Below are 23,240 nucleotides of genomic sequence, written 5' to 3'. Positions count from 1 at the left end.
CAGTGCCCATGGCAACTTCTATGGCTCAGGCAGGTGGGTCTAGGTGGAGCAGGCTAGGGTCTTGCTCAGGACTGCCCCGTGCCCGTTGGGCCATCCTCTCCTCTCCGTATGTCCAGGGGAGAGTGAGGGGGGTATTCCCAGGCAGACATCTACTCTGGGGACAAGCCATTCCTTGGGGTCCCTGCCAGGGCCCAGCTGGCTTGATCTCCCACCTCAGTCCCTGAATTCTCTCCTTTCTAAGCTCCCAACAAAGGAGGTCAAACCCCTGGCCAGCAAGGAAAGCTCCAGGCTTCTGGACAAAACAATGATGTCTGGAAACTCTGCCCCTTCTGGACTCACCCTCTCCTACCCACCACCAGCCAAGGGGCCAAAGGCCCACCAGGACCACAGCCGGAGCACCCTCTCAGACCAAAGGGTCCCTGGGGGGAGGCACTAGTCTTGTGCCTCTCTGGGTTGTCCCCACCCTCCTCTCCAGCATGCGGCCATGAGGCCTACCCCAGGAATCATGCATATGCCCTCCTGCCCATGCCTCTTCTTCAGGACCCGGATGAAGGACTGCACTCTTCCTTCCTCGTCCTTGGTGGACTACACCGCGCCCACATCTGAGCAAAATCCACACACCTCTTTAGCATCTGGGCCCCGAGCATGGATTTCAGGAACCTCCCTTCTCATTCCTTACAACCCAGGCTTCCGTAAATGACCCACGCTCACAGTTTCCTGAGCAGAAGTTTCTACTTAAAGTCACATAAATTTTCACTGGGTATTAAGGCCAGAACCCTGAGCTACAGGCAGAATCATGAGGCAGAAGAAAACAAACTGGCACCAGGCAAACATTTCCAAAATGTTCCAGAGCTGGCTGACTTTAATTTAGAAAGTTTTTGGCTATTGACATTCAGGTTTAAGGCACATTCCAAATTACAAGAAACCCTGTCACTGGCAGGGAGCTGGCTTTGTTCTCATGGTTTTGCATGGAAGAAGGAACAGATGACTTTCTGGCCTTTTCTTTCCTAAGAAAACTCTAAGAACTGAAGTGAGTTTGGCAATAACAAAGCTGAGGACACATTCTCACCAGACGCTAAGATTACCGTTAAAGGTCTTCCCTTTTACTCCTTACTGAGGACACGGCGCTCCCCCGCCAACCTCTCACCCAAAATGTGTATGCAGCAAAGACTTATATGCATCTGTCTGGCAAGGACTATTAAAAAAAGGTGTCTCCAAATAAAGATATAAAATTACACGACTAATACGAAGCCAAGAGTCTCAGCCACAAGCCAAAGGGACTGACTGCACGAGTCAAGGAATAAAACGTCTACTTTAACAGCAAGCGGCCGTGAGGGCTGGCGGGGGTATAGGCACCCTGAGAGAGGGACCCAGGTCCTACAGCATGAGTACTACGTACGGAGCAGGAGAGAGGGCGGAGGTGGAGGATGGGCCAAGGCTCTACTGACGGACGGGCTGCACTGGGATACCTGGGGAGCTCTTTTGTGGATTTGTTGGAAACAGATGGACATTCTTTTGACCTTTTCCTGGCACCGCTGTTGCTGGCAGGTGGACAGAAGTGTGAGCCACCAGTCACAGCTCAGTCGTTGCCACCACAGATCTTCAGCAGAATCTTCTGGTAATCCCCCGAAGTGTCTCCCTGGTCGCAGAAACAAGGAAAACATCAGTGAAGGGAGCTGTGGCCAGTTGTGGCCTTCTACCTCCTAATTTTCCAGGGGGGGCACTCCCCACCACGCGGCCCCAGGGTCGGGGAGGCCCACGCACGCGGCGTCACGGCGGCCCAAACCCAGCACGAGTCGTGCGGGTCAGCCTCCCCAAGCCCCTGCTGAGAAAAGACAGCTGCACTCACCCCAATGATCAAAGCCAGAATTTGAAAAATAAATAAACATGCAAAATTTAAAACAGCCCTCCAAGCCCCGAACTCAGGGCTAACTCGTGGTGGTCTTTTCTCAGTGTGTCTTCATTGTGCTGGACTGAGATTGCACGTGACGCCGTATGACATGCGCTCTGGGGTGTAGTCTACTGCGACAGGAGTGTCCATGCACGCACTGTCATCATCTGGACATCCCAGCTCACCCCGACCTCTCTGTCACATCCCATCAGAGGAAGTGCAGAATGCACATAGCTAACTTCTTTAAAATATACATATTTATTTTAAATATTATTTTTTATTTACTTATTTTTTAAGAAAGCTCTATGCCCAACGTGGGGCTTGAACTCATGACCCCAAGATCAAGAGTCGCATGCTTTACCGACTGAGCCGGCCATGCGCCTGACGCTTAGCTAACATCTGACCATCTCCTCCTGCCACGACCATCCCCGGGGGCGAGGCCTGTAACTTCTTCCAGCAGCCCACGGGCCCACGGGCCCATGGAAGCCACTTTGTGAATAACTATGAATCCTCTGAGATCAACAGCAGCAGTTTTATAGCCAGAAAATGGAGATGAGCTCTTCTCCGTGACAGGCCCAACATGAAATCTGAGGGAGCCAGAAATTAGAAGCTGGTTGTGGTGACTCCAGTTTCAAGGCTCACATGGGCTCAGAACCTAACAGTCAGAGGAATTCGTTCTGTCATGCCGGCCAAAGCGAAGCTAGTGCTTCTGAGACACTTAGATATGTGACACCAGGTGCCTGACAAGGACCGCCTTGCTCAAGACTTCCCGAACTCTTGGGGGGACTACTGTTATCACCCTGGTCTTGGGGATGATGGAACTGGGGTTCAGGGAGGGTAAGGAAGTTGCTCAAGGTCACACACAGTCAGCAAGTGAGAAGAGCCAGACCAGACTGCAGGCCAAATGACCCCAGAGCCCTGGTGCCCAGGTGCTTCCAGGGCTGTCTCTGCCGTGCGGCCGGGTGACAGAAGGACTCGTCACCTCGGGATGGGAGTCCTCACCAAAAGGTCATAGACTCATAGGGTGACCAAGTACCAAGGTGGGGAGGCCCTGCATTTTCTCTGAGACTGGTGTTGGGACTCCCCCTCCCCTCCTTTACTGAGCAGCAGGGGTGGTGGGTGCTGGGGATGTAGGGTGGGGGGTGCCAGCAGGGTCAACACCCAGCCTGCCCCCAGGAGCTTTTAAGAGTCTGGGGGCGAATGGACAAACCAGGAGAAGGTGAAAGAGCAAGTACGAAGCCCACAGGCAAGACGCCTGTGCATGGCAGGGCCGAGGCGGCCAGAGTTCCGAGCAGGGAGGTATAGGGGACAAGGGGGTGGCCAGGGAGGTCCACAGTAGGCAGCCCGCTCATCCCCGCCGAGGGCCATACCGAGATGTCGTGGTACAGCGACTTGCCGTACAGCCGCTTATACTCCATTCTGATGTCCAGGAGGTCGATCTCACTGCGAGACACCATGATGCGAATCAGGGTCCGGTCCTTCGTTCCTGCTCCCTGAAGAGAGTCCACCAAAGGCATGAGCAATGGGCCTCCTTACTGTCCCACCTTCCTGCCCATGGGCCCTCTGTCCTCTTGGCTGAGGGGTGGCTCTCCTTGTGCCTTCTGCCCTGAGCAAGGGCGGGGTCACAGGTCGGGCTGAGACACCGCCCCCCCACCCCCTGCCCAGATCCCTGCACGTGTGAGGCACGTACCCTCATGGCCTTGTTGAGCCTTTCAGCAAAGAAGGCTGGAGTATTCTTGAGACATTTCACTAGAAGAGAGAAACAGAGCGTGACTCCATCTGCAGAAAACTCTCGGTCCAAGGGGCCATGGAGAGAACAAGTGTCCTTGTGAGAGGCCACATGGGACACATCCACCTTCCTCTCCTCGTTCTCCTCCAAGCTCAATTATCTGTGATCCTGGCTCTGGCTCTTTGGAATACAAACATGCCGGACCCCAACCTCGACCTCCTTCCGGCAACAGTGTGGTGAAAGGAGCCATGTAGGTTAGAAATCTGGTTGTTCCAGCGTGTGGGGCAACCTAGGGGCTGTGACCCTCATGGAGGAAGGACGGCCAAGCGGCATGAGTGTCTCAAGGCCATGATCCCTGTGTCATGGGGACATGCAGGGAAATGGGGAGGACCCGCCATCTGCCCCGGCCAGAAGGCTCCAGGAAAAGCACAGCGTGGGTCGCCTGGGTGGCTCCGTTGTTAAGCGTCTGCCTTCGGCTTGGGTCGTGATCCCGGGGTACTTGGATCAAGCCCCACATCGGGCTCCCTGCTCCGTGGGAAGCCTGCTTCTCTCTCCCCTTCTCCCTGTGTGTGTGTGCTCTCTCTCTAGTTCTCACTCTCTCTCGAATAAATAAAAAAAGAAAGAGAAAGAAAGAAAGAAAGAAAGAAAAGAGAAAGAAAGAAAGAAAAAGAAAAAGAAAGGAAGAAAGAAAAGAAAGAAAGAAAGAAAGAAAGAAAGAAAGAAAGAAAAAGAAAGAAAGAAAGAAAGAAAAAGAAAGAAAGAAAGAAAGAAAGAAAGAAAAGGAAAGGAAAGGAAAGGAAGGAAAAAGGAAAAAGGAAAAGAAAGGAAAGAAAGAAAAGAAAGAAAAAAGAAAGGAAAGAAAGAGAGAGAGAGAGAGAGAGAGAGAGAGAGAGAGAGAGAGAAAGAGAGAAAGAGAGAAAGAGAGAAAGAGAGAAAGAGAGAAAGAAAGAAAGAAAGAAAGAAAAGCATAGCTCAAGATGGGCAGACTGTGACCTCCCCACAGGGTACGGAGAGGCTGCGAGGCCTGAGCAGGTGGGCGGCCGTGGGGCGGGTCAGGCCCTGCAAGAGGCGCCCCACGTAGCCGGGAGCAAAGCCAGCCTTCCTGAGCAAGGGCCTGTTCTGCTGTTGCAAGTAAAAATCTTTCCACGTGTTTCCATCACACACATCTGACAAGTGCCTGCAGGGATGTATTTTTAGAGGAAACTTGGCAGGATGTGAGTCATCTTCCTCCGGGAGAGCAGCTGGTCGCTCTCCCACCAGTGCCCACACGGCAGCTCCCTGCCCCAGAGCTGTGCCTGAAATACAAACAGCACCCCGCCAGGGTGGTTGGAGGTACGGCTACGCTGCGCGCCGGGAAGCAGGCTGCTTTCCCACCATTTGGGCACAGGATTTAGCAATCCTGGATCATGTGCTCGCCACTACCCCGCAGCCAGAGAAGGGGGAGCAGCCCCGGGCGGGCCGGCGGCTGGGCAGGCCCAGGACGCCTACCCACGGCCAGCATGCCCCGCTCCAGGTCCCCGGACATCTCCCGGCAGATGCTCTTCTCGATGTCTCGGCCCGTCATCCGCTGATACTCGTTGAAAACTAGTGGAAAGAGAGAAGGGATAAATTACCAACTGAATTCTGTCCCCACAAAGTCATACGGTGATGTCCTAACCCCCAGTACACCCCAGAACGTAACCGTATTTGGACGTACAGCCTTTGAAGAGGCGATTAAGTTAAAACGAGGCCCTTAGCGTGGGCCCTAATCCAATCTGACCAGTGGCCCTGTAAGAAGAGATCAGGACACACAAGGAAACACCAGGGATGCACACACGGAGGAGAGCGTGTTTTAGAACACGGCAAGAAGCAGGCCAAGGAGAGAGGCCTCAGAAGAAATCAACCCGCTGACACATTGGTCTTGGACTTCCAGCCCCCAGGACAGTGAGAAAATGAGTATCTGTCACGTAAGTCACTCAGTGTGTGGTATTTTGCTGTGGCCACCCGAGCAAACGAACACGGAGCCTTGCCAGAGCCAGCCTCTCCCCTCAGCTGGCGGTAGGCCAGGCGGCCCCACTGACCAGGCCCACCCACCCTGCTCTCAAGTCAGGCAGGCTCTTCACCCCACGACACGCGTGCATCTCGCTCCCATCAGCTCACGGCTCACCCAAGCCATACCTTACTACCCCACCCAGCACCCCTCCACACACACCAACAGAATTTTCGCTCTCTTCTCAAATCCCTTCACTTCCGGTCCATGCCCACATTCCTTCTCCAGCATTCCATGTGTCTGTCTTGTCTCTCAGCGGGATGATGAGCTAACACCTGTCCGGCCCCCACAGCCTACCCGAGGACACACTGAGCACCCACGGCACTGGGACTCCAGGCTCCTAGAGAGGCAGATGGCCCAGTGGAGAACCACGTGCCAACTCTAGCTCTGGCCTTAGTGCGTGCACAGAACATCACCGTGTTGCTAAGTGGCTGTCATTCTCAGTCCTACCCGGCCCCCCCAGGGCCTTTGCACTTGCAGCTCTGTCATGTTTTTAACTCAAATGTCATGACCTCAGCAAGGACCACCCCAAGCACCATCTCTGACCCCTGCACCACTCCCTATCTCTGTTTCCAACTTTATTGTCACTAAAGGATTTACCAGCTGGTACCGATTTCACTTGATTTTTGTTTACTGCCTGTCTCCGAGAACAAGAATGTGAGCCTCAGGACAGCAGTGACTCCATAATGCTGTGCCCTGCTGCTTCCCCACGCCCACTCTGGGACATGGCCCATGGCAGGAGCTTGTTTTATAGATTCTGAATGAATGAGTAAACAGTGTACTTTTGTAACTGTACGATCAATTGTTACGCTGATTTTTGTATGCCACGCTTTGGAAAGCATCAGATCAGGTGCTCTTGAAGGCTTTCTCAGCTCTAATTTCCACATTCCGGTGTATAAAGACACCTGCCAGCAGGGGGCTGCCATTTCTCTCACCTCTTCCTTTGCTTTCCTGCAGAACCAGATGCATGCCGAAAACTCCGGAAACCCGCTGCTAAGATCTTTTATATCGCCACCAGGGGGCTCTTTTAAGGAAGAGTAAGCCCTATGGAGTGGGACTGCCAAGTGTTCCTGCTAGCTGTCTCCCCTTCGTACCTTGTCTGCCCTCATCTATCTGGCCCTAGGGAGGCCTGGGACCGCCTTACCTGCCACCAGGTGGGCCCGGCTCCGGGAGCACAGAATTGCGTTGAACTTGGACTCGTCTGTTCCCAGGCGGTTCTCCCCAGCTGCATACAGCTCCTGGACAGAGGGGAAGATAGGAATGCAGTGCAGGTCTCACCCCGCAGCCCGGGCCCGGGTCACCCAGGACAGCCGTGCAGGCCCACTGGGGAAGGAAATGGGGGCGGGGCCCTGGCTGTGCTCCATGCACCGTGCAGAACTAGACACCATCCCCACGTCGTCTCGCTGGGCAACAGAGGATTCTGAGGCAGGCTGGTGGGCGGGGGCCGGGGGCCGGGCACTCAGGACCAGGAGAACCGAGGCCGGCTGAGGCCGGGACAGGCAAGGGGCAGCTTTAACCCCAGAGAGGGAGCAGCAGTACAACAGGGACAACACAGCAAGGGCTGGGCTGGAGTCCTAGCTCTGCTGCCAACTTGCCATGGGGCTCCAGGCAGGCCACGGCCCTCTTGGAGCCTCACTTTCTCACCTCTGAAATGCGAAGGTCAGATTAGATTCGGGGTCACAAACCTGAAAGCTCAAAGGGATTAGCTGGGTGACTTAAATGAGGGGAACAGGCCAGTTGTGAGGCCAGAGGGTGGTGGGGACAAAGGCTAAGCACGCAGAGGGGCGATCACTTCTCAGCACCTGCCGGGGACTTTAATAGAGAACGGACCCACAGCTGCCAGAAATCCAGAGTTCTATATGAAATTCCCAATCTTTATAAGCAGTTTCCCTATCTGTAAGGGGGAACACTAAATATTATGGCAATAAATACTATGACAATGAATAGATGGCAATTGTGAGTGTGGGACTGCATGTGGCAGGCACTTTCCTTGTGCTTCCCTGTATATACCATAATAATGTTGGCAAAAGGGCAGAATTTGTACTTGCCTGTTAAATTTTTGCAAGTTTGCACCCCAAATATTTGCCAATTTGCAACCCCTCATGCCAGATGGCCCAGAAGCACTCCCCAGGCCTCAGGTAGTGGCTCTGGGATCTCAAGGCACCGACGGCCGGGGAGGAGGGCAGCCACCAGGGGCTCAGAGACCCCACAGGTTAAGGTGAGGCAGGTACAGATCCATAATTAAGAAGACAGAGAAGTGGGCACAAAAAAACCTTGAAAGTGAGGCAGCTTCTGCCTTGGCCAGGGAATGGCCAGGCCCGTCTGACAGGAAAGTGGGAACAGGAAAATTCCCTCTGCGGCAACAGAGCTGGCAGCCTGGGTTTGCCCAGCCCTGAGTGCAGAAATGGGAGTGCATGTCTCAAGCCAGGGGAGATGTTAAGGCAGACCCTGAAGGAGGGCATCTGGGGTGCAGCCGGGACACATGGAACAAGCCAGGCGTCCGGGCCCTTATCCAGTCCCTGCCTCCAGGTTCCTCCAGGCACAAGGGTCAGCCTCTCTGAGCCCCCGTTTCCCCATCTGGAAAGGACACGGACCAGACGAGAGAGCAGCCGTCTTCCAGCCCTACAAAGAGGCCCCTCCACAGAGGTCCTCTTCTGCCTGACAGACGGCAGACAGAAGAGGATCGCTGGCCGCTCCTGGGGAGTGCCGGGCTGGGGGTGGCAGGGGCAACAAAGCGGGAGAGAGTCCTAGCCAGCTCCATCCCACCAGAAAGCTGCGACTCTCTCCAGCCACAACTGCTGTGGTCCGAGTTCATCCGTGGGAAACCCAAGCTCCTCTACAGAGGCGCTCGGACGACCCGATGGACACAGGGAACGGGAGAGAACTTCGCCGTCTGTCTGCAGTCATGCCCGGCTGCGGAATTCCAAGGCTGCACAACTAATGTGACAGCTGGTTTCTAGGCTCCGACCTTCAAAAGCATTAACAGTCAAGTGGAAAGTCTGCCTGTCTGCAAACACAATGACATATGCAACCGACCACAGGAAGAGGACCAGGTCACGTGAAATCCCACACCCATCATGACCTACCAACTCCTGTCATACTTGATTGTCTCCCAGGTTCGCGCCGAGGGCAGGATCAGAAGACTACAGAGGCGGGGGGACACTCAAGGTCTCATGGGTGATAAGCAGCACAGCCCACCCGAGACTCACAGCATCTGGAACCCGCTCCTTATCCGTCACTCTTTCCACCCCAGAGCTCCTCCCTCGTGGAATAAGAAGAAAGTAGGGGGCGCCCCCCGACTCAGGAAGCCCAGCTGGGGCACCTGGCCATCACACCCACCTGGGCGTCTCTCTGGACCACCGTCATGTCCACATTGGTGCTTTCATCCCGGTTTCCCTGAAAGGAAGCAGGAGGTATGGTCAAGGCTGCTCCCTGCAGTGCCCTTTCCACCTCTCTCTGCTCTGAGCCCCGAACTCTGTCATGGGAAAGGTACCTGAGACAGAGAGATGAGGAGGCGCTGGAAGTGCCCCGACGTGTCGCTTCGGATGGCCTCCTCCAGGGTCTTTTTGAATTCTGAAAGGGAGACACAGGGAAGGCCCACCCTGCAGCCACAGTCAGCAGCAGACGCCAGCAAGAGAAGGGCCCAGGAGCCCTGGGTGCGACGAGACAGGTGGTCCACACGGCCCTCCAGGGACGCGGGGGCTGTGACCTCCAGGCCAACCTGGCATCTGTCAGGATCGGCCTAAACCACACCCTAGAGGCTCTCCCTCCTACCCCTCCCTTACCTTAGTCACCTGCCCCGCTGGGTCTTGGATCAAAGCCCCACGTGTTGGCGGGGCAGGGGATGAGGCGGTAAGAAGGCCAGGAAGGTCTAAGAGGCCGTGGGAGAGGGTGTGGCCAAGGCCCAGCAAGCACAGGAGTCTGTGGAGGGCTGAGGGGCAGGCGCCAGCCTAACCTGTTCTATAGGCTCTGCTTAATTCCTGGATGTGCTCGTTGCTGCGGGAGGCGAAGATCTCGATCAGGCAGGCTTCATCAGTGCCAGCTCCCTAAGGGGGCAGAGAGCACAAACCACAAGCTTGTTACAGCTCCCTTTCTGGCACCCAGGGAAGAGAGCAGGGGCCCTGTGCCCCACGGCACCAGTCCCAACAGTAGCAGCCACCAGCGCAGGCCCACGCCCCCGGTGGGGCTGCTGGGTCCACCCGAGGCAGCCAAGCTCCCTGCCACTGCCCCAGGCCCTGAAAAGTACCAGATCATGACAGCGACATGGTGATGAACAGAGGTCACATGAAGGACCATGTTCATACCCCCACCAGGAAACTGAGCATCAGAGAGGTGTAGTGCCTTGTCCAAGGCCACACAGTAAATGGTGGGTTGAGATGTGGACCCAGATCCATTTTATTCCAAGCTCAGCTCATGAACGAGACAAGACACAACTGAAAAATGGGTATAAAGCAAGAGTAGACATGTGGACAGAGGAGAGTCCTGGACTGGACTGTGGAGCATCTGAAGACATCTAGAAGAGGCGGCACCAACGAGGCCGAGAGAGAGAGGGAAAGAGAGAGAGAGAGAGAGAGAGGAGCACGTCAAGGGCGGGGAGAAGGCCGAGGACACAGGCAGCGGCCTGGCTGCTGGGCGGGCTTGACTCTGGGCCTGCTGCTTATTAGCTGTGTGACCTCTCGGGTGCCCTTCTTCACCTCTCTGTGCCTCAGGTTCCTTGTGCATCAAATGGGAGCACCACTAACACCTACCTCCTGCAAAGTGCTGAGGGTTAAATGTTACCCACGTGAAGCACCTAGAACAGTGCCAGTCACGTAGGAAGCACAGCACAGGAGGAGCTCTTTTCATGCTGAGCACAACTGTGATTCCTCAGAGCTTGCAAAGAGCTTCTGCTAGCCACCGAGCTCAATGCTCACCACACGCCACAAGAAAGGGCGTCCGCGGTCCCATTTTCCTTGCTCAAGGACACATGGCTCGTCAGTGACAGGCGACCCCAGCCCCGTGTGGTTTCCCATTCCCCACAACTGCCACCACCTTGTGAAGCCGGCTAGGGGCAGCAGCTGGGCCGGGCAGAGGTCTGGGCGCTGCTCCTGGGTGCTGTCCCCAACTGCTTCCTGACCCCTCCCTAGAGGAAGGTGTGTCTGAGGATCTCAGCAGGGTCCTCTCCCACCTACAGGCTCCATACTGAATTCTCTGCCTCTCCTCTTGGGGGCAGGAAGAGTCATTGTGCCTATCAAGCCTCTGAAAAATGGTAGATTCCTTCTGGAGCACCTGCTCAATTCACAAGGATGTCCCCCTTCTGTGGGAGTTGCCCCCTCCCCATCCACGGGATACCTGTTGTGGATCTTGGGAGCCACGAGACTATGGAATGTAGACGACACTCCCCTTGGTCACAAGTGACTTGACCAGGGACAGACAGTAAACCCTAAGTAGGCCAGAGTCTGCTCCCATTTGGAATTTGGACTGAGGGACAGCTGGTCCTTTCTGTGGCCGAATCTCTGAGAGGTAAATGGAGTGGGGTCAACAGGGATCCGCTGCGCCCAGCAGATGAAGACTGAAGCGGGCACTCGGGAAGCAGCAGAGACAAGAGAAATCCTGCCTGGGTCCCTGCCCTTCCTCAAGCTGGGCAGCTCACCTTTACCCTCATAACTGATTCTGCACCTGTTTCCTTTAAACCCCTCAAGAGTGTTTCTGTTGTTTGCTCACACAGAGTCCTAAATGAAGCAGGATGATACCACCCGAGGCCTCTGCCCCTGTTCCTATCACCATGTCACCACCAGCTCTACCACCCCGCTGCCACCATGCTTTTTAAGATGGACTCAGATGCCCCCGATGATGAATGACACCTGTTTTGCCTCTTGGGGAGTCACCAGAAGTCACCCTTTCCATAGCACTTGGACTCCAACCCGAGACGATCCAGGAACCGCACTGACAACGGCAGCTAATGAACGGATTCAGCCCCACCGTGCAGTCCAGGCCTTTCCCTGGCCTGTGTATCCATGTGAGCAAAGGAACACACACACAAACACAAACATGTACACACCTTGATGGCTTCCTTTATTTCATAAATATCGAAGAGGACCGGGGTCTTCATGAGAGCCAAGATTGTCTTCTCAAAGTTTCCTGACAGTTCAGATTTCAGATCTTTGATCAAATCCTGACAGAATATTCAAACAGACAAACAAACCTATTTTGAGAATGCACACGAGGTGACTAATAGGGACAACATCCCAGATCTGAGGACCAGCAGCATCTGCATCAGCCAGGGCCTGGCAGAAAAGCCAAATCTCAGCCAGCGCAGACCTGCAGAGTTGGAGCCTGCAATTCAATCAGCTTCCCAGGGGACCCACATTCAAGCTGGAGAAGCACTGGGCCAGAACACCAGTCTTTTCAACTTACCCAGTGTTTACCTAAGATTCAAAAGCCCAGAAGTTCAAAATACATCCCCATGCATTTGTGCGGAACTGTAAGCCTTTTCCTTCAAAGCTCCTCTCCCAGCTACACCTCCTAGGGTGGTCATGAAGAGGGCAGGGATTAGCAGCCTGGGTCCCCAGGAGGAAAAACCGGCCCAGTAGGAGCTAAAGGGAAATAACCTGTCCATGGTCTCTGTGAGTCATGGCAGAGCCAGGGCTAGAACCCAGATCTCTGGGTGCCTCTCATCAAACCTCAGTGCCCTGTGAACTTTTGGATTTCCCCCTCGGAGCATCCTTCTGTTCTAGAAGATGCCATCAGCTGAGAGGTCACTGCTGGGTGGGTAGCAGAAAATGCCCTAATAGGCCTTACTGCCCACCCAGGAGATCTAGGATCACCTGGCACCAAAGAAAAGCAGGGGTGAGTGGGGCTGTGCTAGAAGCTATGCCTCAGTTCAGTGGGGACCAGGCCTCCCTTCCCTGCCACCCCTCCCCCACTCACCTTCCCATAAGCGGTCTTGAAGGACAGGAGGATCTGCTGCCGCTGCTTGTTGGAGCGACTCCCCAGGCAGTTGATGATGGCCTGCTCGTCGGTCCCTGGGGGAAGAGGTGGATGTGGGCAGGGCTGAAGTTGTGGGGATGCTCTGCACTGGAGGCTTCCCTGGCCTGGGCCCTTCCATTCTCCTGGGCATCCCAACTGCACCCCCATATCTACCTCCTCTTCTACCACCACCACAGGAACCAGGTTCCCTCCTCCCAGCAGCCCTGAACAGAGCTGGCAAGTCAGGGGGGCAGTTAGGACCCGAGCCACCCAGGGTTCCTCACCAAAGCCTTTCATAGCTTTCCGCAGGACCTCGGCATCTCGCAAGGGGTCAAAACCAGGAGCATCTGTGATGGTGCCTCGGTTTCCAAACTGCTCGGACAAACAGACTCACGTAAGATGTTGTATCCCCCAAATGCAAGACTTCCCCGCCCCAGACTCTGAAAGTGACCTTTTTACTACAAGTTGGGGTACCGGAAGGAGCCCGTAATCAATAACTGAGTGAGCCTACTGTGATCATTAGATATCCTCATGTTCTGGTGCTGAGGCTTCTGCCTGGCTCCCGTGGCTAGAAGCCCGTCTCTAGCTGAGTCCTGATGCTGAAAATCTGCCCTATGCCCAGATCCTTTAGGACGGGGCCTGGGTTCCTGATGGGGGGGCAGCCCTGGGAAGCTCACTGCCATAGCACATGTGAGCACGTATTAGGGCCCTCCTGACAGGGTTTGGGTAGTCCATGGAGCACCTCGGTGCAGATGAGAAAAAGATGTTCCCTGCAGAAATGCCGGTGTCTGGCCTTTACCATGGTACGCACCGCCTCACTGCCTCCTGGACTCTGCTTTTCCTAGCACTGTTCTCTAGGCTCTCAGATCTGCTTGCCTGCTGGACCCCTTCATAACACTGACAGCTGCACTCCCCAGCAAACAAATTTTCCTGCCTAAGTGGTCTCCTGGTGGCTTACCTTCTGGGGCTAGTGCACTACCGGTTTTAACAGAGTTAAGAAGAGAAGCTCGGAGAAGGGATGAGGGAGAAGGCAGAGGGAAGATGGAGAGCAGGGCAGGGGTAGGGGTAGGGGAGTGTGGGGGCAGGGAGGAGAGGGACCCTCCGTCTAATAATAGTAGTCGAGCACATACCACTAGCCCTGTGCTTGGTTGGTTTGGCCACGTAACCATGACAATGAATTCTAGGCACTGCAAACATGAAATGCTCTCCAAAATGAGCCAAGAGCAGCCCCGGAGGAACTGCCAACAATCTTCCCTAGCCAAAGGAGGTTTTAAGAACCCTCTAAGACCAGCCTGAGAGGCACCTCGGGGGACTTAAGATTAAGCCGTTGGGCACACGGCTTGAGGCCAGGGGCCTGGACAGTTCCGACAAAGCAAAGAGCCCAGGCAGTAAATGACACAGGAGGAATGATGAGTACCCTGGGACGTTCAGATCCAACTCGCACATGGAACATCTAACCAAGCTGTGAGAAACAGGGCAGCTCCCCAAGGTCTTTAAGAATACAAACCGGGAGTGGGGAGTGTGAGAGAAAGCAACACTCTGTTAAAACAAGAAGTTATAGATGGAGGACAGAGCCCTTCTCCATCCGCTGCACCCTCCCTGGCCTCGCTGGCAGAGGACACTGGGCCACGAGCCTCAGGCCTCTGGCACCCAAGCCTGGACAGAGGGCAACGGGACAGGCACTCACCTGGGCTGGAGCCACAGCAGGGGTGACGGTCCCAGACCCCAGGTAACCTGGGTAGCTTGGCACTGGCTGCTGCTGCCCAGAAGGTGGCATGGGTGGCTGCCCAGGGTAGGTCATTGGCGGCTGTCCGGGGTAGGGCCCTGGGGGCTGCTGGCCAGGAGGCGGCATGGGCTGGCCTGGCACAGGGGCCCCTGGGTAGGGCGGATATGAAGGCATCCCGGAGGGCGGGTTTCCTCCAGGGGGCGGATACATTCCATATGGCGGAACAGGCTGCTGGGCAGAAGGGGGCTGCCCAAAACCCCCAGGGGGAATGGGAGGGTAACCACCCCCGGGGGCCCCAGGGTACAGGTTTGGCACGTTGGCTCCTCCGAATGTCCCAGACATGTTGGATGCCTGAAAGTCCACAAAGCAAGCGTAAGATGAATGGCCCCCCGAGGAGCACAGCCACACCCCGTCCATCCATCCTTCCCTGGCCTGAGCCCAGCAGCGCTCAGAGCTCAGAGTCTGAGCACCCCTGGCTTCTCAGCAAGGCCCAGCCTGACCACCCAACTTGAAACTACTGTCCTGCATCCCCTCTACCTGTTCTCCTGAGCCCTTTCTTTATTTGCTCTTATGCCCAAGGTACCCATATTTACTCTAACACCACACAGTTTACTTATGGTGACTGTCTGTCATCCCAGGAGCTTCAGGGCTGAGATTTTTGTTTGTTATATTCACATATCCCCAGTGCCTAGAACAAGCCTGGCACAAATGAGACTGTGCACTGGCTGCACGGTTGACACTGAGCAAGCCTTTGTTTCTAGATTATAAAATATATTCTTTTACAAACCAATTAACAAATAAAAGTAGCATGTCTGCCTATGCTACCAGGCACCCGCACCCAGGCCGGAGCAGAACAGTCATCCACACGTACACCCGCACACAAATATGCACATGCATGGGTACACTGGCACACGCATACATACGCTCACCTCCCTCCTGATCCTATGCTGTGCTCAGACAAAAGGCGCTCAATACATATTCTATGAAGGCACCACCCCCATCCAATTCAGAGCTGAAAGGGACCTGAGAGACCAGGCAACCCAATGCCTGCCCCTTCCCTCCATTTCACAGATAGGAAATCGAGATGCAGAGGACAGTGAGCAGAGAGAGCTCCAACGAAAACCCTTTGCTCTAAGGCGCAGCTCAATACTCGGTGTCCACAGGTAGGCACACACACAAGACACCTCTGAAGCCACTCACTCAAGCCAGCAGACTTTGTCCCTCTGGCCATGCAGGTGTGACCCCCAGGGGCAGCCCCAGCAGGAGAGCTGGACTCACCATTCCTGAGAGGTAGTCCTGGTTGAACTGCCCTGCGTAGTTGGCCATGTTATCCAGCCCGATGGGGGGCATGTTGGGCGGAGGGTAGCCAGCACCTCCCCAGGCACCACCACCTAAAAGCAACACTAAGCCCTTTAGCAGGCTGCCGGCACTCCCCACAGGAAAAGGCAGAGCATCAAGCTCTCAGGCGGTCAGGAGGGGAGGCCAAAGCAGGGCCTGGCGGACAGCACTCCAGACCCCACAGAAACACTCAGGCAAGAAAGCTGAACCCAATCCCGCTGCTGGAGGAAGAGAAAAGAGGGAACTTCCCCCTCCTTCCAGGCAGGAAGGTGGGGATCAGCAAACCCTCCCAAGAGTGTTTGGGATTAAGGAGGTAGGAGGGCCAAGGACCAAGGACAGAACTGCCCTCCTGGGCTCACCATCATGGAAAGGAAACACAGACATAAAAACAGATCATCTGGGGTCACTGTGCTCAGCATGAGCAGCCGTGAGCTCAGAGAGCACCAAGAACCCACAGTGAGGGGAAAGCATGGCAGGGAAGGGTGGGTGTCCTGCCGACTGGGTTACTTGCAGTGACAAGTCTGTGAAGGGAGGGAGGGCAGGGTGGAAGGAGACAGGGCTGGGTCATGCAACACAGACACCCATCCCTACAAGGGGGGGCAGTTGGAGAAGAGTGGTAAAAAGCCCCAGCTCTGAACCCAGAGGGACCAGGTGTGTGCCCTGGGGTGGGGCCCTCAGCCCCTCTAGTTCAGCTTCTTCGGCCGACACGTGGGGATGATGATTAGTTTGCCTCAAACTTCCTGGATGGGGACGAAGACCTAAAGCCTGTGCGGGGGGCTCCCAGGCCGCGGCCGACACTGAGACAAGGGGCTCCCAGGCCACAGCCAGCATCGTTGTGTGGGCCGCTGGCCTGTTAGGTGCCTTTCTGACCAGGGCAGTGAGCAGGCCCCGAGGGCCTCGAGTTTAGCTTTTCCGATCCAGGGCTCTGGGCCACTCAGGATGGCATGCTCAGAGGAGCTCAGAAAGGGTAAGTGACTTGCGGATCAGGAATCCCCAGCCCGCTCCCTCTCTGCTGTGGTGTGGTGGAGGTGGCGGTGGTAGGACTCAACGGCAGCATCCCTACCAGGCAGAAGACCAACCATGAGGCCAGCACTGGCACACGTGGGCCAGGCCTCGTTCAGTGGGAAATGGCCCTGCTCAACCCGATACGCCACGTGACGGTGGCCAAGCCACCTCCCTGCTCCCGACCTGTTCTCCGCCTGTTGAATGGCAGGGTGGGCCACAAATGGCCTAAGGGTCATGGGTGCTCAGACTCAAGGACCTCTGCTCTGGGGAAGTGAACGTGCCTGCTGGCCCTGTGGGGCAAGGGGCGGCACGGCTCAGGCAACCTCGGAGTAACCAGCCTGGAATGATCCCCCCATCTGCTCCCCTACCATGGCGACCCAGTCTCATTTCAGGAACCTGGGAAGGGCCAGGGCCAGTGCAGCTGATGTGTTTGTGAAGGGATGTGGTGTAGGTGGGGCTGGGTTCTGACAGCCTGGCCTCGGGTACAGCCCCAGTGCCGTCAGCCCACAGCTTCTGGAGCTGCAGCAGGGACATCTGACCCTTAGCAACTGCCCCCACTTCCTCTCCTGGCAGGGGGCCCTGCTGCTGAGCGGGAGCAATCATCACCAAATGCTGCTTTGGAGGACATGGAGCCAGGGGCTCTACCGGGCTATCTCACTAGTCTCAGGGACAACCCAGTGAAGGAGAGATACGGGACACCATGTGCAAAGGAGAAAACAGAGTCCCAGAGAAAAGAAGGCATTTGCCTGCTGCTATCAGCTAATAAAGCAAGAAACTGGGTCCTGGCCTCGTCCTGGCTTTCCAGAAGGGCTTCAAATCCAGGCCTTTCTGGGCCCCTGGGTCCAGGATTTTCTCCAGCCCCTCCCCATTCTGGCTGCACCCTTGGGGTAGAGAGATGACCGGAAAGCACTGTTACTCTCTCCCTGTCCTCACTTGGGACATTGAGCTGAGAGCGCATTCCCCCCCTCCCCCTGCCCCAGACGTTCTTACCTGGTGCAGCTGGGGGGTAGCCGCCTGTGGGCGGGGGATAACCTGGGTAGCTCATGGTTCAATCTGAAAGGGAAGAGGAAAGCAAGCGTCCTCAGGCTCTACCGGGAGCCCCCACCGGCCTTGCTGAGCCCAGCAACTGCCACAGGCCAGGCGCCTGCAGGAGGAGAGGCTACATCAGGCCTGACTTCAACCCAATTTACCTTCCACCTGCTGGGCCCCCAACTAGAAAGCGCGACCAGGGGCAGGCCCGCACCTGTGCCCACACACACCATGACAGGGCTTACCACGCATGAGTGGCTATGTTTCCCTGCAAACCCCTTTCCCCCATGCTTCACTCCCACCTCTACTGACACGGGATGCTGAGTGTGTGGAGCTGTTCTCTAACCTCAGAGGCGAGCTTGCACTGCCTCGTTCTCAGGGGCTCAGGTCTATTTGTCTTTACTTTCCAGGGTCTTCATCACTATCCAGCCAGAGCCCCTGTCCCCTGTGCCCAGCCTACAGACCCCAAGTTATCCACGGTGGCCAACATGGATCTGCCCCAAGCTACATTTTTCATTCTCCAACCTCTGGTTCATCAGGCATGGGAGCATGGCATGAGATCCTCATTGCTAGAGACAAGAGACCTCAGGAAGGCTCATGTGATCCAGGATCTGGAATGAGGGCAAGTGAGGCAGTTGGAGCTCAGAAAGGGTAAGTGACTTGCAGATCAGGAGTAGGGCAGGGGAAAGGCCTGGAACCCAGGGCTCTTGCTTGTTGGCGCTGGGTGGGACAGCTGCTCTCACAAAGTCCCTCTGTATACAGACCCCTCTGCCATGCTCCATGCCACTTAAACTGCCCAGGAGGGATCCAGATCTGCTGCAACCTGTGCAACCTACTTCCTCCTGCTCGCCAGTGGCTGCTGCAGTTGCAGAGGTGTCCAGTGACAGGTAAGGGTGTCAGGGGACCTGCAGGCCCCCTCCACCATCACACCTGCTGACCCCAGGTGACCTCCTCCCCCCCCCCGCACATCGGGCCCCAACCTGGTTCTCAAACTGCAATGTGTGCATCAGAACCGCCCCAAGGGCTTGTTAAACACAGGTAGCTGAGCTCCACCGCAAAACCAGAATCTGCATTTCTAATTCCCAGGTGATACTGCTGGTGCAGGGATCCCACGTTGAGAACCACTGCTCTAGATGCCATCATTCACCTACAGGATTCTAGGTGCCCTTCACAGCTACATTGGAGATATGCGCATGGTGTTTGCAAGGAGGCTGAAGGGTTTCCTTAGGTGCCACCAGTCCCTACGGGACCCACAGGGATGATATGCATGGGGATGTGTTTTGGTCAGTGCGCCCAGAGGTGACTGTAGACAGAGCTGCGAAAGGCCAGGTGATAGCCTAGTGACCTTGGAGAGAGCTAGGACTGGCCACCTGCGGTGTGCGCTGAAGACCCTTTCCCCTGCGCACCGCGGTGAGGCTGCTGAGGGCCCCTGTGGTGGTGCCCTCGCTCTGACTCCTCTCCCTGTGGCTGGCTGAGCCATCAGGCCAAAGCCCTCCCAGGTCCTGCCCTCAGGCTGACCCTCCTGCCGGAATCCTCAGACCCTGCTGATGAGGAGAGCCTGGAAATCCGAATGATGGATGGGCCAGGAACCTTCTGCTGGAAGAAAGAGGAAGAGCCCTGCACAAGGCCAGCATGAGCGAAGGTTATGTCCCTGACACCCTTCTCCTCTGGAGATCACCATTAAGCAGAAGCTTTGGGCACCAAAGACCCCTCACTACCCTTCACCTCTCCTCCCAGAGGAATGAGGCCAAAAGGCCCCACCCATGGCTAGAGCAGGGGGGAAAAAGCCAAAAGCTGGGTACTACCCTGTTCTATCATCAAAACTAATCTCAGCCAAACCAGAGATTTAAATATAAGACATAAAATTAGGGGGGCGGAGCAAGATGGCGGAGGAGTAGGAGACCTAGATTTAGTCTGGTCTCAGAAATTCAGCTGAATAGGGATCAAACCATTCGGAACACCTACGAACTCAACAGGAGATCGAAGAGGAGAGTAACAACAACTCTCTGAACAGAGAAGCAACCACTTACTGGAAGGTAGGACGTGCGGAGAGGTGAATCCAAGGCGATATTCGGGAGGATAGACGGCGGGGGAGGGGCCTCCGCCGGCCGCTTCTGGCAAGTGCTAGAGCCGCGGAGCACAAAATCGTAACTTTTAGAAGTCGGCTCCGCGGAGGGACATCGCTGCAGTGGCTAAGCGGGGGGTGGAACCCTCATGGGACAGTGTGGTCTCAGGACCCTCGGGGTCACAGAAAGACCGGGGATGCCTGAGTGCGGCAGAGCTCCCAGGTACCGGAGCAGGGAAGCCGGCTGCAGAGACGGAGCCGAGGCGCGGGCTCTCAGCTCGGGGTGGCCATAAACTGTGATCCGCAGCCCAGTCGGGCCACTGCTCCTCCAGCAGGGACCCAACAAGCAGCAGAGCTGGGGAGACTCCCCTTCCTCCCCCAGGAGGAGCGGCGCGGGAACGCACTGCAGGGATCTGCTGAGTTTGGAGACTCCACACGGGGTCGGGTGCCAGAGATAGAAACGCTCGGTCACAGGCCAGGTGAGCACGCAGTGCGGCCGGAGACCAGGGAGACGGGAGTGACTGCTTTTCTCTGGGGGCACACTGAGGAGCGGGGCCCCGAGTTCTCGGCTCCTCTGGGTGGAGATTGGGAGGCCACCATTTTCACCCTAGTCCTCCAAAGCTGTACGGAGAGCTTGCAGGGAACAAAAGCTCCTGAGAGCAAACCCGAGCAGCTTCCTTAGCCCGGACCCACAAGGGCGGGGCAATTCAGCCTCCAGCAAAGACATTTGGAAACCACAGCAACAGGCCCCTCCCCCAGAAGATCAGCACGAACAGCCAGCAAGCCAAGACCAAGTTTACCGATCAAGGAGAACGGGAGAACTCCAGCGCTGGGGGAATACTGCACATAGAATTCATGGCTTTTTTTTAACCATGATTCATTAGTTCATCAAAGTTAATTTTTGTTAACTGTTTTTTTTATTTTTCTTTTTCCCTTTTCAACCAACATCTTATTAATCCCTTTTTAAAAAAAAAAACATTTTTTATTTTTCATTTTTAGAGTCATATTTTATCCCTTCATAGTAGTTACCCTTATTTTTGCATTATATATATAAGTTGTTCTCTCTTTAAAATTTTGAGATACAGTTTCTTCTAACATATCAAAATATACCCTAAATCACTAGTGTATGGCTTTGTTCTAGTCTCCTGCCTGATCACATTTTCTTCCTTTTTCCTTTTTTTATTTTTCTTAAATCTTCTTTCTTTTTTCAAACAACTTATCAAGTCCTTTTATAAAATCTTTTATAATTTTCATCTTTACAGTCATCTTCCATCCCTTCATTGTATCAACCCTTATTTTGTACATATATGTCTTTCTTCCTTTAAAATTTTAGGAGGCACTTTTTTCTAACAGACCAAAATACGCCCAAAATCTAGTGTGTGTCACTGATCTATGCACTAGCCTGATCATATTTGATCATATTCTGCTTTTTTTGTATTGTTCTGTTTTTGTTTTTATCTTTTTTTTTTCTCTTTCTTTTTTCTTTCTTTCCCTTTCTTTTCCCCTGGTTTCAGGTCTTTTCTGATTTGTATACAGTATATTTGCTGGGGACGTTGTAAACCTGTTAGCATTTGGTTCTCTCATTCACCTATTCTCCTCTGGACAAAATGACAAGACGAAAAAAATCACCTCAGCAAAAAGAACAAGAGGTAGTACCGTCAGCCAGGGACCTACTCAATACGGACATTAGTACGATGTCAGACCTAGAGTTCAGAATCATGACTTTAAAGATACTAGCTGGGCTTGAAAAAAGCGTGGAAGTTATTAGAGAAACCCTTTCTGGAGAAATAAAAGAACTAAAATCAAACCAAGTCGAAATCAAAAAGGCTATTGATGAGGTGCAATAAAAAATGGGGGCACTAAATGCTAGGATAAATGAGGCAGAAGAGAGAATCAGTGATATAGAAGACGAAATGATGGAAAATAAAGAGGCTGAGAAAAAGAGAAAGAAACAACTACAGGATCACGAGGGCAGAAATCGAGAGATAAGTGATACGATAAGACGAAACAACATTAGAATAATTGGGATCCCAGAAGAAGAAGAGAGAGAGAGAGGGGCAGAAGGTATATTGGAGCAAATAATAGCACAGAACTTACCTAATGTGAGGAAGGAAACAGGCATCAAAAATCCAGGAGGCACAAGAACCCCTCTCAAAATCAATAATAATAGGTCAACACCCTGATATCTAATAGTAAAACTTACGAGTCTCAGAGACAAAGAGAAAATCCTGAAAGCAGCTCGGGGAAGAGATATGTAACCTACAATGGTAGAAACATTAGATTGGCAACAGACCTATCCAGAGACCTGGCAGGCCAGAAAGGACTGGCAAGATATCTTCAGAGCACTAAACGAGAAAAATATGCAGCCAAGAATACTATATCCAGCTAGGCTGTCATTGAAAATAGAAGGAGAGATAAAAAGCTTCCAGGACAAACAAAAACTAAAGGAATTTGCAAAAACGAAACCAGTCCTCCAAGAAATATTGAAAGGGGTCCTCTAAGCAAAGAGAGAGCCTAAAAAAAGCAAAGATCAGAAAGGAACACAGAGAACATACAGTTAACAGTCACCTTACAGGCAATATAATGGCACTAAATTCATACCTTTCAATAGTTACCCTGAATGTAAATGGCTAAATGCCCCAATCAAAAGACACAGGCTATCAGATTGGATTAAAAAACAAGACCCATCAATATGCTGTCTGCAAGAGACTCATTTTAGACCCAAAGACACCCCCAGACTGAAAGTGAGGGGGTGGAAAACCATTTACCACGCTAATGGACACCAAAAGAAAGCTGGGGTGGCAATCCTTATATCAGACAAACTAGATTTTAAAACAAAGACTGTAATAAGAGATGAGGAAGGACACTATATCCTACTTAAAGGGTCTATCCAACAAGAAGATCTAACAATTGTAAATATCTATGCCCCAAACATGGGACCAGCCCATTATATAAGGCAATTAACAAAAGCAAAGAAACACATTGACAACAATACAATAATAGTGGGGGACTTTAACACCCCCCTGACTGAAATGGACAGATCATCTAAGCAAAAGATCAACAAGGAAATAAAGACTTTAAATGACACACTGGACCAAATGGACTTCACAGACATATTCAGAACATTCCATCCCAAAGCAACGGAATACACATTCTTCTCTAGTGCCCATGGAACATTCTCCAGAATTGATCACATCCTAGGCCACAAATCAGGTCTCAACCGGTACCAAAAGATTGGGATCATTCCCTGCATATTTTCAGACCACAATGCTTTAAAACTAGAACTCAATCACAAGAGGAAAGTCGGAAAGAACTCAAATACATGGAGGCTAAAGAGCATCCTACTAAAGAATGAATGGGTCAACCAGGAAATTAAAGAAGAATTAAAAAAATTCATGGAAACCAATGAAAATGAAAACACAACTGTCCAAAATCTTTGGGATGCAGCAAAGGCAGTCCTGAGAGGAAAGTATATAGCAA

The 23,240-nt window shown here is 53.7% G+C and overlaps 1 protein-coding gene across 1 annotated transcript in view; it reads right to left on the bottom strand.

Moving 5' to 3' along the window:
* Positions 1–829: 829 nt before the first annotated feature.
* The window catches only part of ANXA11 (annexin A11), a 48,860-nt gene continuing 26,449 nt past the window's right edge, over positions 830–23,240 (bottom strand). Inside the window, exons 2-15 of the mRNA XM_027596496.2 lie at positions 17,657–17,719; positions 15,602–15,714; positions 14,285–14,674; positions 12,882–12,969; positions 12,559–12,653; positions 11,690–11,803; positions 9,605–9,695; positions 9,143–9,222; positions 8,989–9,045; positions 6,794–6,887; positions 5,109–5,204; positions 3,582–3,640; positions 3,262–3,384; positions 830–1,639 (exon numbers count right to left, since the gene is read on the bottom strand). Of these exons, the coding sequence (XP_027452297.2) occupies positions 1,580–1,639; positions 3,262–3,384; positions 3,582–3,640; positions 5,109–5,204; positions 6,794–6,887; positions 8,989–9,045; positions 9,143–9,222; positions 9,605–9,695; positions 11,690–11,803; positions 12,559–12,653; positions 12,882–12,969; positions 14,285–14,674; positions 15,602–15,714; positions 17,657–17,711 (1,515 nt within the window). The 5' untranslated portion in view covers positions 17,712–17,719 and the 3' untranslated portion in view covers positions 830–1,579. The remainder of the gene's footprint in view (positions 1,640–3,261; positions 3,385–3,581; positions 3,641–5,108; positions 5,205–6,793; positions 6,888–8,988; positions 9,046–9,142; positions 9,223–9,604; positions 9,696–11,689; positions 11,804–12,558; positions 12,654–12,881; positions 12,970–14,284; positions 14,675–15,601; positions 15,715–17,656; positions 17,720–23,240) is intronic.

Source organism: Zalophus californianus, chromosome 15 (assembly GCF_009762305.2).
Source record: "Zalophus californianus isolate mZalCal1 chromosome 15, mZalCal1.pri.v2, whole genome shotgun sequence".
Taxonomy (NCBI): Eukaryota; Metazoa; Chordata; class Mammalia; order Carnivora; family Otariidae; genus Zalophus; species Zalophus californianus.
The sequence above is the reverse complement of the archived record's forward strand: the minus strand, read 5'-3'. Positions and strand labels throughout refer to the sequence as shown.